The 16,249-nt window shown below is 36.1% G+C and overlaps 2 protein-coding genes across 2 annotated transcripts in view; one reads left to right on the forward strand and one right to left on the reverse strand.

Moving 5' to 3' along the window:
• LOC144445556 (small ribosomal subunit protein eS21-like) overlaps positions 1-16,249 on the forward strand; it is a 372,415-nt gene that overhangs the window by 321,966 nt on the left and 34,200 nt on the right. The gene's annotated exons all lie outside the window — the stretch shown is intronic.
• LOC144445867 (arylsulfatase B-like) lies at positions 325-15,185 on the reverse strand. Its single transcript, XM_078135509.1, has 16 exons — positions 15,005-15,185; positions 11,127-11,238; positions 10,904-10,955; positions 9,575-9,678; positions 8,585-8,691; positions 7,289-7,353; positions 6,228-6,329; positions 5,563-5,623; positions 5,089-5,186; positions 4,700-4,842; positions 4,275-4,333; positions 3,514-3,628; positions 2,900-2,943; positions 2,226-2,330; positions 1,101-1,255; positions 325-348 (listed from the first exon to the last, which is right to left on the reverse strand). The coding sequence occupies exons 1-16, from the start codon at positions 15,183-15,185 to the stop codon at positions 325-327; spliced, it is 1,527 nt and encodes a 508-aa protein (XP_077991635.1).

Below are 16,249 nucleotides of genomic sequence, written 5' to 3' on the forward strand. Positions count from 1 at the left end.
TTACAATTATATATGCAGCTTGTGTATTCTTGTATTATATATGAGTAGTAATACACCACATTTCAAAATACACATTTCAAAAGTTTGAATGGTGTATTTTAATTGAATGTAATCATAGACCCTACGTGGAATTAATATGCTGTTTCTTTTCGCTAATTTTGTTTAATAGACGCAGATAAACAATTTCTCTGAAAGTTGTACTTTTGATAGAATTGCTGTTTGAATCCGTGGGCACATTACTGGAGCCAAATTTCAATCTTAACTTTGATCCTTTCTTTCCTCATGATTCAGCGATAGATCCTAGTAGCAGTAGACAGTCTACTGTCAGACGTTATCCATTTTTGTATCCTGTTGTAAGAAATACATATACAATTCTTAAATCTTTAGTATGTACTCTCGGTCAAGAACACCAGACCGCACAATACATCAAACTACTCAATACATTGCACAGCGTGAAAGGGGCATAAGATGAGTTTTAATACGGTTTTAGGCGACATTTATACTGCATATTCAAAAGTCACTCGTAGTATTCTACTTTCTAAAGCATACGTATAATAATTGCAATTAACTGAACTCAAACCTGGTATTAAGATATAGCATATAAACAATTCGATGACGTAATTTATGATACGTATCAAAATATGTCGAGCAATATATACCAGGCAATCAACTCTTCTGACAAAACAAGAAGATAATTATAATATCATACAACACATGTATTGATATTAATAATATTATTTTACAATTTTTTTTTACGAAATTAGATTTAGCAGTGTCTAAATGAAGAATTGACTTAAGATAAGATGACCCCTACATTATGCAAATTATCATGCATGCAAATTAGATATAAAAAGATGTGCTTGTTTTCAAAAACTGAAAATATAGTGAAATCTACTAGACGGTCTAAAATTTGAGTTAGGGTTTGTAGTACAGCGTCAAAGTGAAGAATTGTCAAATACAAGATGACCCCCATATATGCAAATTATGTCTGAAAGATGTATTTATCTGTCAAAATTTAAAACTTAAACTGTAATGTCAAACTGTAAAAATAACATTACTTTGGTGTTACGGATTGACTAACACCATCCGGGTGACCATACCCCTCCAAAATTGGTTGGACTAAATGATTTGTCGGCTGGAGATGAATGACCGAAGGGTGGAATCATTATATGTTTGAACTGTTCGAGTCGCCTTTTCATATCTTCCACTCTCTGTGGTTCTTTATCAGCAAGGTTGTGGCACTCAAGTGGGTCATCTGTAGCGGGAAAAGATAAAAGGGGCGAAAAAAAGGAAAATTTCACTTGTGGAAATTTAAGTTTTCATAAATGCCGAGGCGATTGTTGACAAATCGTCAACAATCGTGAACATATATATGAACGTGAACTTGAACGTGAACGTGAACGTACATATGAACTTCAGAACTGTAGGTTCCAGCCTCGAGAGATTCCGAAGATTCGAACGAGAGAGCAGGGCTAACGTCTGTAAACCATTGCGTCTTATTTCCTGTATGTACAATTCTCTGAGTCTCTGTTCAGTGATTTCTCACACTTGTCAATGTATCTAAGTTAAACGTAAGGCATTTACAGTTCCAACAGTAGTGTTAGCTTATAAGTGGAGGCATACGAGTTACAAATAGAATCACGCAGGCTATTTTCTTGTTCTGGTCCAACTTTTCCATATGTCAACCATACAACTATATTTCACATCTAAATTTTGGTCCGAAACCGAATTGGGCCATTAACGATGGGTTAATTTTATAGTATACATTTTGTAGGGTAACTGTGGGTGACAGTGAAAATACCTTGTGGTGTGGACGTTTCCATGACAACTTGTTCATGACGTATACAATATAAATTGACTCATGGGAACACGTATTCGGAGAGAGGAATTTACCATGAATTTACATGGGGTAGGAAGACTTTAAGGCTTTTAAAGACCCCTTATTGTTCTGATGTGATTATCAATGTAATTGATGTCGCAGCATAGCCCTTTCTGGTAAACTTTTCCAAATTTCTACGACACGTTGATCGAAAAAATATTTACGTATATCCAATCTGGATCTGTCCTTAAATAATTTCAAACTGTGTCCTCTTGTTGTCGAAGTAGATACTTTGAAAAACACAAATCTGAGTACCGGAACTAAATCTTAGAGAATGCACACGTTGTTGTTGTTATTTTACTTTTGACTTTTGACTTTTGATCTTAATCTTGGTTGGATTACTCACTTGTAAGGTTAAATAAGTACAGACCATCACTTCTCAATGGTGAGTCACATTCCAATTCACCCAATTTTCCGTTAGCCTCGGGTGGAGGAACCCATTTCGACCTAGCTAATAAACAAATATGTATTTTTTGTTAATGGGTCAATACATATTAAACTTACTTCTAGAATAGATCTATAAACGGTGCAGACTAATATATGTTGAGTTAGAGAGAGAGAGAGAGAGAGAGAGAGAGAGAGAGAGAGAGAGAGAGAGAGAGAGAGAGAGAGAGAGAGAGAGAGAGAGACAGACAGACAGACAGACAGACAGACAGTCAGACAGACAGACAGACAGACAGACAGAGACAGATACAGAGAGACAGACAAATACAGAGAGACAGACAGCGATATAGACAGGCAGCGAGACAGACAGAGACAGATACAGATAAAGACAGAGAGGGACGAATACAGTGAAGGAACAACTGGTAGACAGACCAGTATTGTTCCACACTACAAACAATCACAAAATCGCAAAGTTTACCATAACAGCGAATCAGTAAATACGTAGAGACCTAGTGACCTTTACCCATATGATTGTAACGGTACCAAACACAGATAGGACAGTATGTATGGCATTATTTTGTGTTGTGCAAACTGCACAAGTTCAAGTTCAAATTAAGAACACACGTACATCCTTACCTTGAGTACTAGCTTTACCAACAATCAATTTGTAGTCTTCAATCCTCATATGAAAAAAAGAAATAGTTATGAAATCAAAGTGCATCATATCAAATGAAGAAAATGTGCGATTTACACGTGTATGTATTTATTTCTCTCTCTCTCTCTCTCTCTCACACACACACACACACACACGGTCTCTGTCTGTCTGTCTGTCTGTCCGTCCCTTCCCCCCTCTCTCTCTCTCTCTCTCTCTCTCTCTCTCTCTCTCTCTCTCTCTCTCTCTCTCTCTCTCTCTCTCTCTCTCTCTCTCTCTCTCTCTCTCTCTCTCTCTCTCTCTCTCTCTCTCTCTGAAATTGTATATATTGGTGAAGTGATCTCTATCACTCTATCATTATCACATACACTGTATGTATCCATGTCCTTTGTTCGTCATCTTTTTTCTTCCAAAATCGTGACAACTACTAGAAGCATTAATAGTTGTACATCACACATCAATGATCCGTGGATATCACGATTGTAATGCCACGTGTAAACGGTAAGACACCAATTAAGCAGTATATTCGTCATATTTGAGGCAGAAAGAAGGCGATGCAGTATCTTCATTGAGCGACGTTGTAATCCAAGTTGAGTACCTGATAGCGGCGACTGGGTTAAACACTTCTTCAATATGGTATATAAATTCCTTGCGAGTTGAATCCGAACCCTGTGATATGGACGCCCACATGTCTAACCCGTCGATGTCAGAATCTGAAATGATAGAACGATATATCGGAACATTAGGTTTAACATTATGTCATGATTCAAGATGTTCATTGGTGTAAGAATTCTTTGTGTATGCAAGAAAATGAAGAAAACTAAAAGTTGTGATTATCTTATTTGTGTAATTCGTCTTTGAATAATTAGGAGGAGGCTTTAGAATCACGCTGTAAATGGTAGGTTTGTGAGTTTGATATCAATCAATTCATGTTACATTACGCCATCACACCAGCAAATGTAGCGAATAGAATAAGAAACTTTATTCATTGGCATTTTAACTTTATAACTGATTCTAACCTACTATAAGTCCCTAATCCATTCACACACTTTCTCTATCAACCATTCAACCTTGAGCCCACCCTTTCACATATTTTCTCTACCTTTCAATCAATCATCATCGCCTATTTATTATTCCGCTTTTCCCCACTCACTCACTCACTCACTCACTGAGCCACTCATATCACCCACTCACTCACTCAGCCAACCAGCCGCTCGCTCGCTCGCTCGATCACTCAACCACCCACCCACCCCTTTAATTGATAAAATGAATTAATAGATTTACCATGACTGTGTAAACCGTTTGAATTAACATAAATTATATCAGTGCTATGACAATACAATTATTAAACAATTATACCTGTGTCTCCTCCAGCTACCGACACCAATGTTGGATACCAGTCGACAACATGCATTAATCTGACATAATCACAAAAACAATAATAATAGCATTATGTTTCCATAAGCTTCTTCACATTAATATCAATTTATATAAGACGACGAAATGTACACCCGAATGCTGTGTCATGGTTTGGTACATTTAGTTCGTTTGTATGTAGGCATCATCCTTGATAGCCAGTCCACGCCAAGATTATTTTAAATACGTTAACTGCAAAAGTTCATTTCGACATTTGACTTCGACTGGTTTATACCATTCTACAATACGGAATGTCGTTCCTTAAATATTATCCCAAATATTTTATTTCGTTCAGTCAACCTTAAATAAGGGTAACCTTTAGTCAGTATGAGTCGCTAGAAGAGTAGTGGCATATTTTCACTACTTACCCATTGTATATATAACTGTGCTTTTTCAACATCCGACCATGAGCAAATGCAACAACACGTGTTCCTCCTTCCCACATGGAGGCTTTGGCACCTCGATAGGGCCAGTTATTACCAAAACTTTTGTCATTTACAGGCGCCCCATTCTGTGATGAAAGAGAAGCGACCTCATTGTTTGCGAGATTTAAGAACAGATCCGAATATTTCATCCCCAGAAAAGCATACTACTATATTCATGAATTTTGGTGTGGTTGATTATCAACGAGGAAGGTACTTGCCGCAGGCTACTGGCCAAATATCCAGCTCATCTCTAACAATGAATCAGTGATGATCTCCCTCTTGAAAGCAGTCATCTTGTCTTAAGCGTTCTAGTATATTTATATTATACCTACATCAGACATAAATATCAACAACGTATTCTCCCACAGTCCACGGTCCTTTAAGGCTGACACAACTGTATGCACTGCATCATCCAACGCAGACACCATTCCTGTGACGTAAACAATGTTTCGAAAAAAGATAATTTTGTTTTTGTTTTTTAAAGACATGACAGAAAACATAACAGAGGTACTCCGTTTAAATACTGTACTATGCTGCTATCTATCAGTACTTAACAACAACAACAACAACAACAACAACAACAACAACAACAACAACAACAACTTGGCGCCAGATTTATAGATTTATGTTACAAACGTGAGTCTTCTGACGAATGCTTCCTTTTGTACACTGTACTACCAAATGTGTTCCTCACATTCCAATGATGACATAGCCTTTAATGAGGATAAGCCATTGTTCGAAACGTCTATATAATATAAATAATATAAGATAAACAGTCACATGTCCAACCTTGAGATCATTCTTACCAAGTTTTATTCGTCTGCCATTGTCCATTGGTGGGTAGATATCACTGTACTTTTTTGGCACCTATTATTTAAGATTAAGAAAGTCAGACGGATTTTGAAGAACGTTACTAGAACAAACTAACATTACTCTATAATAATGACAAGGCAACAAAATATGACTTCTGAAAATACACTTTCCTACAAAATGACCATTGCCAGCTACGAATAAGAACACTGGTCTCTTGATGGGTACAGAGCATGCGCATGACCAATGCACCCAAGCGACCAAATGTTTACTCATTCACAAAATATATTACGTAGGTAATAGTTCAATCCAAGTTGACAATATATGAACCTAATTGATATCTTACCAAATTTCGACATGATATATTCGACAAAGCCAAATGAACCCAAATATGTATGAAGCCCTCTCAGACTGTTAGAACTTCCAGATCAATGCAATATGACGTCAGATGTGTTATCAAGCCCCAAATTGTATGAAGTCCTCTCTTAGAACTTCCAGATCAATACAATATGGTGTCCGTATACATGAAAATAAATATGTTTCATTTATCACTATTAAAGTTACGTTGTTTGTTATCTGTCATAAGAATAGTTTCTTGCTACTGAGGCTTCAATAAATGTTTACCGCTTAGATATTTACATGATTTTCTATAAAAACACACCTGTAATGGAGAGTGGACGTTCGAAAAGGCTAAATACAAAAACAGTGGTTTATTTATATCGTGCTCAGCAATATACTTGGCAGCTTTTCCACCGAACAGATTCTGGGAAAAAAAAGTAAAACACGTCGACATTTCAGAGGTGTTATCATTAATCCGAAACGTCTCTAGTTCGTAAACTTTATATGGATAATAAGCAATATGGTGTACAAAACGAACAGTACATGTTGTTAGAAACAAGGTTCACTGTCATTATGTTTGTCAAATATTGTGTTATTGTAGTTTTTATTGATCTGGTAATAAGCCATCATTTTATATTCGAGATATTTGTTGAACTAAGAACATAATGTGTTATACATTTTATTTAAAAATTGGACCAAATCTTCTTTAATGCATGTATACTCAACAACCCTAATTAATATGTAAATGCTATTTCCTCTTGAAATCCAAACTCACCGTTAAAGTGTATATTCAAGATGATCATAGCGTTGACTATGTGTCCATTATGTTATATTTGAGATTTTCGTACCATTGATTATCTTCTACAATGCTTCATTAAAGATGTTATTATTATTTTATATTGGAGATGTTCTTACCATTGTGTATGTTCATTATGTTATATCTGATATGTTGAGTATGTTCCATCATGTTTTTTTGTGAGATGTTCTTACCGTTGAGTATGTTCATTATGTTGTATGTGAGATGATCTTACCGCTGAGTATGTTCATTATGTTTTATCTGATATGTTGAGTATGTTCCTTCATGTTTTATGTGAGATGTTCTTACCGTTGAGTATGTTCATTATGTTGTATATGAGATGTTCTTACTGTTGAGTATGTTCATTATGTTGTATGTGAGATGTTTTACCGTTGAGTATGTTCATTATGTTGTATGTGAGATGTTCTTACCGTTGAGTATGTTCATTATGTTGTATGTGAGATGTTCTTACTGTTGAGTATGTTCATTATGTTGTATGTGAGATGTTCTTACCGTTGAGTATGTTCATTGTGTTTTATCTGATATATTGAGTATGTTCCATCATGTTTTATGTGAGATGTTCTTACCGTTGAGTATGTTCCATTCTGATTCCAATCCGGGGTTAAGTCTTCCCTTAAATCTAAATATGTACCTGCGGGTTAGAGTCATGAAATAGTTTGTGTTTGATTTTTATGGATTTGGGCAAAAAGCACAAATATTTGTTTCCGATAACATCACTTCAGAGAGTCAGAATTTTTTTTTTTTTTTTTTTTTTTAAGCAATTGCTTTTACCCAAAGCCATGGTACTCGTTCACTATACGTCTGTGATAGTTTGTATGTAAAGTAGACATTGTGTGCAGTTTAGAAAATATGTATTCAACTCACAGTCTGAGATGGCCTTTTTAAAACTGACCTAACATATTTGGTAAGAAACTTCCACATGGATATATAAGTAAATTCTCATTTTTTACCTCTTTGAATGTACACAAATATTTAGGGTGGGAGGTTTCAACTAGATAATATTTTAGAGAAAAAAAGAGGGACGGTTTCTTTTAAGCACAATGGATTAAGGGGGATGTCACATTTTATGCCACAGACTGGGGTTGATCCCCCCCTCCCTCCCCTTGAAATTACTGAAGAACTCTTAAAGGGAGCAATGCGGACTATCTACAGGTGAGTCCGTTTTGCCTAGCAACACACTAATTCCTTTACGCTAGTAAACATGTTTGGTGATTATGTTGCAGCTGTACAGCTACTTAGATTGGTAAATACGTTAGTTACCATACAACACAGAACAAAGAGCCCAGTGGTGTGGAGAATTTTGCTTCTCACTTTTCCCCTGCCATGAGAAAGGCGAGTCAAAAATCCTGCCAAACTGATCCCTGACAACACAAAACACGGTTTCGATTTTAGAAAATACATATCATTAACCCTACACTAGCTGTAACTGGAAAATTTCTTTTCAAATGCAAATGTATATTCACTAAAATTGGTCAATTACTTATAAAATATATGTTAATTAGTGGTCAAAATTATCTGTAGGTAGTGTAGTGGCAAGTTTAAATCTTGAGCGAAAACTCGGTTTTGAATTTCTCACCATGTTGAAACTGTACAATTTATTCGCTGAAAATCGTTCAAATACCAATAATTCGACTTTGTACATGTTAACCCGTGGCTGACATTATCCATAAGCAGTAGAGAATCAGGATGCAATAGTAATCGTCATTGCGGGCGCTTATTTTTGGGTGCGAACCCACAAATAAATTTGATTTCATTTATCGTGCATACATGCACGCAATACGTTTATTATTGTACCTAAGAAATCATTCTTTTTTCAAAAATAACATTCCAGTTTCAGCTAGTGCAGCTTTAAATATATTTACCTGATCTGTGAGTATAGTGATCTTGTGCGGCTCCGTAGAACCCATAGAAATGATCGAATCCTCGACCGTTAGGTGTGTATTCATATTTACAAAATCCCAAATGCCATCTAAACCAAATAAAAAGTTCAATACAGTTTTTCTCATCTAAGTTTAAAATAACTATTAAATGATGACCTTTTTGTGTCAAATTCATTGATCGTTTAACCACTGTACATGTACGGTTAGAAGAGAAAGGAAGTAAAGAGGGTAATAAAGAAACACGCACAGTGTCCACAAATATCAAACTGTTGAATATTCAATTTATTGTGTGGCACATGACAGAAATGTCATGGCCCCCGGGATATAGCGCGGTACGCAGGCGCAATGAATCGATGACTTCACTTTTTATACTGACTACTCTTTTATAGCAAAACTTTGCTCAATGCAATCGAAAAGTGCATCTGTTAATGGTTCACTTGTACTACAAATTATTCAGATTATCCAATAGCTGGGTACAGACGTCAAGATAATTCAGACTGAATGTGTACTGAGTGGGCTAAGTGATGGAGCAATTTTACATGAATAATTTTAGCACACTACACGGTTCACTTTACCAAGAAACTTCGTTGACCATTTTGGTATGGGGTAGTTAATATAAACATGGATCCCAGAAGATATATTAATAATTTTATGTGTATTTTCTTTGTAAAAAGACGTAAAACTATTTGGGTACACGTGGAAGAGTCAGGGATTAACAAATGACCACTATGGTATAGGGCACGTTACCACATTTGCCACGCCCTACCACAGACACAGACACAGACACAGACACATACACATACACATACACAGTAAGTGTAATGTCTATACTAAAGGTGAATGGTACTATGTAACATAGAGGTTAACAAACAACATAATATGCACGATTCTTTGATTTTCTCTTCACATGCCTTCAGGGAAATCAAATTTCCGATTTCGATTTCTATATAAACAGCTTGGAGTGTAACTTACTTTCCAACCATGTATGTAGAATATCCCAGTTGTCGTAGTCTTTCAGGTAACAGAGTAAAATTCAATGACAATCCTTTGGGTACAGTACTTGATAGTCCACAGTTCTATGTAAAGATAATGAGTGACTTGTCAAAATATGGATGGTGGGGGTGGGGAAGGGTGCATTACTTCTGCTTGGACTTGGGACTGTGCTCGACGGTGGTTATTTTAGCTTTAGCAATAAAATAGAATCGGAGGTGGGTATTTTTTAGAAGAACACCTTTCAACTATAAAGCAATGACCCCTAACCAACCCCCAAATCAGTTTTAGTATACCATTACACTAACAAAGCGGAACTGTGCTATTTTAAGGTGACCGAGACATACTTTTATGACAAAACGACGTATAATTGTTTGGCGAATTATGTTTGCACCTGGAACCAATTTCTCTGAAAATCAAATGGTTTAAAATCTCTCCAAACCTCTACATGTGAAAGATTGTTTCAGGTCCTTTTGAAAAAAATTAAAAGAAATTTTGGGGTTCATTGTCTATCGACAATTTTTACATTACAATAGAGCTAAAACAGTAGTTGGTGGCCATATTGGATCCAGTGGCCATATTGGATTCAGTGGCCATATTGGATTCTAAAATAGTTAACTTTGATAACATTTTGGTCTCTATTTCAAAACTTTGCATGTGATCCCATCTTTTTTCCTTGATTTGAACTTTTGGATTTGCTAGTAATACAATATTACAAAAGCGGTTCAGCATTTCAACTTTATCCTACACTAGTAACTACTGGGAAATTTTTTCTTCAAATAACCAAAGATATATTCACTAGAAATTGGTCTATTACTTATGAAAAGACTTTGTATAGTTTAAATAATGGTCAATATTATCTGTAATAAGTAGTGTAGTGGCAAGCTAGAATCGTGAGCGAAAGCTAGGTTTTGAATCTGTCACCATGTTCAAACTGTGCTACTAGTTGAGACTAGAGTATCAATTTTCAATCAGACAACCACCATGTATTCACTGAAAATAGTTAAAATGTCAATAATACTAGACGTAATTGTACACTGTCATGTTACTCAAAGGTCAATATTATCCATTAGCAGTACAGAAGCAGGTGACCGCCGTTGAGGGCGCTTATTTTGGGTGCGACCCCAAAAATCAATTTGTCATGTATACAACTAGTACACATATTACGCTTACCCATAGGTGATGCGATACTGATATTATGCGTAATAAGTTATTGTACCCAGCAAACCATTAAAAAAATAACGTTCCCGTTGCAGCTGGCGCAGCTTTAATAAGCCCTCTTATGGTATGTAAAATTCCGATTGTTCATACCTGGAATCCCACACGATATGCGTAGTAACCGCTCATGAGAGATGCTCTTGTTCTGTAGGAAGAAGTAGATGAAAACGTAATTTAGCAGAAAACACATAGTTATAATTTGTGCTTATTTTGTTTGGGCATGTCATTTGCATTTTGTATTTTTTTCTGGAAATTCTAAATATTTTTCTCTAAATATCCAACTATTATCGTGGTCAGTGAAAATTCCATCACTTACGGACTACACGTCGATATTGCATAGAACTGGTTCAGGATAATGCCCTCTCGTGCCAGGTTGTCTAATGTGGGCGTAATGACGTAGGGGTTGTTGTAGCCAATATCACTCCATCCTGGGCAAAAAGAAAATAATTTCAAAAACAACTTACCAACAGTAGCAGCAGCATCATCATCAACAACAACAACAACAACAACAACAACAACAACAACAACAACAACAACAACTACTACTACTACTACTACTACTACTACTACTACTACTACTACTACTACAACAACAACAACAACATCAACGACGATGACGACGACGACGACGACGACGACGACGACGATAACAAGGCGATGTATCTATAAAATTGTCTAGTTGAACAGTGCACGTGCAATCAGCCTTACTTCCAATCCCAAAATATACAGAGCGTCTATATAATTATTTATAATATACCTAGTGATAATGCTGTGCCATGATTCGCTAGAATCAGTCACGTGATAGGAAAATAGAATGACTATTTCCCTAGGGAAATAGTTCTATCATCTATTACATGGTCACGTGACCACCGTGAGTTCACATCAGGTCAAAATGGCAACTTCTGATGATGTCGTCTGCCACCGCGAGTTCACAGCATGCCATGAGGTATATTATAAAACACATATTGCCTGGCCTATATTCGGGCTATAGCACCAGTTCATTACCCCCTCGTGACTGTGAGTTGCCTGAATCACATGCTATTTCCCTCGGCCTTTGGCCTCGGGAAATAGCATGTGATTCTGGTAACTCACAGTCACGAGGGGGTAATGAACGGGTGCTATAGCCCGAATATAGGCCAGGCAATATGTGTTCAATATATCACATTAATACATGCAAATATTCACCTGTGTGACGTCAAACAGAGCAGACCAAAAAACCCATATTACCTCTGTATTGTCGCAGTACAGTCTATGATCATTCACAGTGTTATAGCGAAGTGGCTAACTAGCCTCACAAATTTGTCTGAAAATTTTGTCGGATTACTATCTCTGTTTTTTAATTATTTCATTTTCTATTGATTGGGTTTATTACCATCCACACAGTGACACAAAGCAGTTTCGTCATCTTTCAATAAACTACCCATGCTTACTGAAGGCTTACTGTGGCATGGTGCCGTATCATCTACGACTATTTAATTTTGTCTTGTAAAATAAAATTTGAACATGCTGAAGAGAACTATGGCTAGGCATGTCTTACAGTGCAAATTTGTGTTTTATTTATCTATTTTTGTTAGTTTTGATTTTTGACGTGGGAGCGTGACGTATTCACTGTAATGTGCTATGTCCATATGAACCTATGTTTGCCACGATGCAGTAATTTTCCAGGTAGACACAACACTAATTGCAACATCATTGTTGTGTCTTTTTACATTGATTGTGACAGTGGTATATGTTTATGTATCAAAATAAAAGTAATCAACTCTCGGTAGTCTGCTTGAAAGCAAGACAAACAATCCGGACTACGCATGCATTATTGTTTTAAAAAATTACTATCATATGGAAGATATTTTATGAAGCTGACTTGCCTTCTAATATTAGCCTAAGTTCAAACACAATTTTCGAGGCATTATAAATATGTTTTCTGTCATTTCACTTTGATTGTGGACCACACCCAGGGAACTCCAGTAAATTGATCCGGGAAGCCAGTAATATTGACAATGTAATGCTTACTGGCCTTCAAAAAGACTGAGTCTGATGACAGGCGCCTGTCACCGCAGGTGTGACCTTTACTTGAACATGGAGTCGATTACGTGTTACGGTGGTCAAATATATACGTTCTCACTATCCTTGACATTGATTAACTAAACATATTCACTCCTCAAAACTGTTGCATGTAATTTACATGTGATAGCTCGTGTTTTTCCCAACAACAGTGACTTGCACCAGGTACATATGTACCACAGCATGGATGTATCTATTACAGTGGCTGCATGTACCACCAAGGACACGATCCATGTGTAACGGGTAAATCTAAGATCTAAAGTTCACTGCATCAATAAAAGTCATTATTGTGATGGCCAAGTATAGTGCGTATAGTTTTTAGGGTGTTGTGTATTTTAGTTCATTGAGCACGATTGAAATAGAAACAGGTGAAATGCACATAAAATCGTAAGCGATAATTCGGGTAAGGGTTGGAAACGCCATGGCAAAGGATGTTCGTAAAATGACCCCATTTTTTGAACTCAGCATAAAGAACTACCCCAGGTAGAGTGATTAATGTTTTAAAAAAACTTTATTATTATTAAAATCATCATTACTGTATAATATTTATTTAATTATTATAACTATTTTTCTCTCAACTGTTTGAGGGTTCCTGCTAATCCTATGCTACGTTCAAATGATCGAAATGATAATTAATTGCATTCAAAACGTAAGTGCACACATTACGTTACATTATATCGTTAATTGAATGGCATGAGTTTGATACGACGTAGAGGTACTTTTATTTTTATTTGATACATTTTATTCTACTTAAAACCCGATGTCGCAGCCGGCGCGGCAAGTTTTACTTCCGATTTTACGATATAATATCAAATTCAGTTGAAAACAAGTAAGCAAAATTTGTCTGAATGCGACTTTTGTTCCGTCATTGTAATCATATTTGCTCAGGATGTGTAAGCTTGGAGAAGCTGAGCTCAATGGAAAATCGGAAGTAACTTTGTTTGCCGGCTGCTATGTATACATGGATAATATACATTCTGTGATGTTTATGTTATGTTTACTGTCATCTGAAACATGTAGTTGAGCTGTGATGTTTATTTCGCTATTAAAGAACGTTCTACTCCAGTATGTTTTTTTTTGTATATGTATTTATTATTTTCATTTTGTACGAAGGGGTCGGTGACCTTATGTACTGAATAAACTACTATATTATATAATCTACATAATTTTTAGATATAATAAAAAAAATTATCAAATAAAAATAAAAGTACCTCTACGTATCATACTGATACCACCCAGGGATATAATGTGTGCATTTACGTTTTGAAAGCACGTACGTAATTATTACGATAACTTGATCGCTATCATAGCCTAGGATTGGCAGGAACACTCGATCGAACAGTTGAGAGAAAAAAATAATTCTGTAGAACAGGGTGATATGGGTTTTCTGACGCCACACAGGTGAATATTTGCACGTATTTATGTGATAAGTAATGAAAGCAACTATTTTCGTACTACCACAGCCACATCAAAACATTGGCGCCAACATGTCTGCTTCTAATTGCAGTACTTTTGAATGGTTACGTTTTATTCAATGTTACAGTAGACAAAATGTAGCAAAACGTTGCGATCTTCCTCAGTGTAACAAATGTGCAGTTCGAAAATTCCTAATACTGGTGTATGCATGGTTGCATCAAATAGCTAGAGTCAGTGAACACTAACATGAAACGGGTGGCAGATATGTAGGTATTATAGGTATTAAAAAGATAACACCCGTTGACTTCATCATTTTATGTGTCTAATTCCGAGCACATGTAACCATGCAAATACAAGTATATCAAATCTCTCTCTCTCTCTCTCTCTCTCTCTCTCTCTCTCTCTCTCTCTCTCTCTCTCTCTCTCTCTCTCTCTCTCTCTCTCTCTCTCTCTCTCTCTCTCTCTCTCTCTCTCTCTCTCCCCTAAGCCTTTTGTGAAAGACTATTAATTCCAAATGTCAAGAATTATGCTGATTAATAAGTACTGTATTACCTGTTACATTTGCAGTCAGTAATACATTCATGCATCCAGCCTCAGACCACTGACGTATTTTTAGTGGTCTGAGATCCAGCCCATCCATCCGTTCCATTCCATTCGTCTCGTCCATCCATCCATCCATCCATCCATCCAAACAAACCATCGAGATTGAAAACTTACCCAGATCATCTGCTAATATAAATACAATATTTGGTTTTTTGTCACCCCTTTCATGATCCCAAATGGTCGAGTCTGTGCTATCACTATTGGCTGTCTTTTTGTCAACACGTACATTCGTGAAATAGACAAGTACAATCACAGCGATTAGAACACCAATGGTGATACGGAATTTCCTCATCATCGTTACCATTTACGAGGATACTCCCTATGCAGTCCACCTTATTATGCACTGGACCACTGCCACGCATATCATAACGGTACGCTGAATATCCCACAATTCTCTCTGATTTATATGCTCTTCCTATTCTGGCAATTCACCAGTGTACAAAGTTTTACGTAAATTTGAAATTTCAAACCGTAGAATTGTTACTGAAGAGTTTCTGAATATATAATTATTTTTTGGTTGAAGGAGATTTTAATATTATGAAAACAGTCACCTTTCTAAGCATATTAAGCATGCAATTAGGATTGAATATTCATCACAAGGATATTTACAAATTAAAAAGAAACTTGAAAGTGGCCATATGGATGAGGATTGGGTATTTATTGTGGGGTTTTAATTTATAAAACAATTTTATCATCATGGCTTCCTACTTGAGAAATCAATGTGAAACAACATAGACCAAGTCTGTGTTGGTAACTCAATACATTACAAAAAGCTAAAATTTGTGTAGCAAAATTGTTATTGTACGTACAATAACAGAGATTTCACACATTTATTAATGTTTTATAATTGGTTGAGTTACAAAGAAGGATTTTACATTAAAATTATGTTGCTTCACATTGATTTCTCAAGTAGGAGGCCATGATAAAATTGGTTTATAAATCCAAAATCCAAAATAACTACCCAATTCTCTTCCATATGGCCACTTTAAGATCTCGCTTTTTCTGCATGGGTAGAAAAAAAACCACATTAAAACTCTTTACACAGATCGACTACCCAAGTTGATGGTTACCTCCAAAACAATATTGTTCATAGCTGTTAGGACATTTGTATTCAGAATTTACAACTTAAAGTGGCCATATGGATGAGAATTGGGTATTAAAATGCCGCGCCGACATCCAAGGATACAAAAATCTTTAGAAAGTGTGGGCCATATTTTCACTCTCAGTACTCCACTGGTAGTCACCATTACTGCATTCTTTTTAATTTACAGATAAAACGAAGCAGAAACAATCCTCATGACAGTAGTTTAGTAGTCCGGTTATGACTATTATGTAACGTTAAATACTGCCATCCTTCAA

The sequence above is a fragment of the Glandiceps talaboti genome, chromosome 14 (genome assembly GCF_964340395.1).
Source record: "Glandiceps talaboti chromosome 14, keGlaTala1.1, whole genome shotgun sequence".
NCBI lineage: Eukaryota > Metazoa > Hemichordata > Enteropneusta > Spengelidae > Glandiceps > Glandiceps talaboti.

What these genes read in the sequence shown, in the direction of transcription:
- LOC144445867 (XM_078135509.1), bottom strand. Translation starts at nt 15,185, where the DNA reads ATGATGAGGAAATTCCGTATCACCATTGGTGTTCTAATCGCTGTGATT. An exon ending in CACAGTTATATATACAATGG is followed by an intron (nt 4,334 to 4,699) that starts GTAAGTAGTGAA and finishes TGATTATGTCAG; the next exon opens with ATTAATGCATGTTGTCGACT. An exon ending in GTCCAACCAATTTTGGAGGG is followed by an intron (nt 349 to 1,100) that starts GTATGGTCACCC and finishes TTCTTACAACAG; the next exon opens with GATACAAAAATGGATAACGT.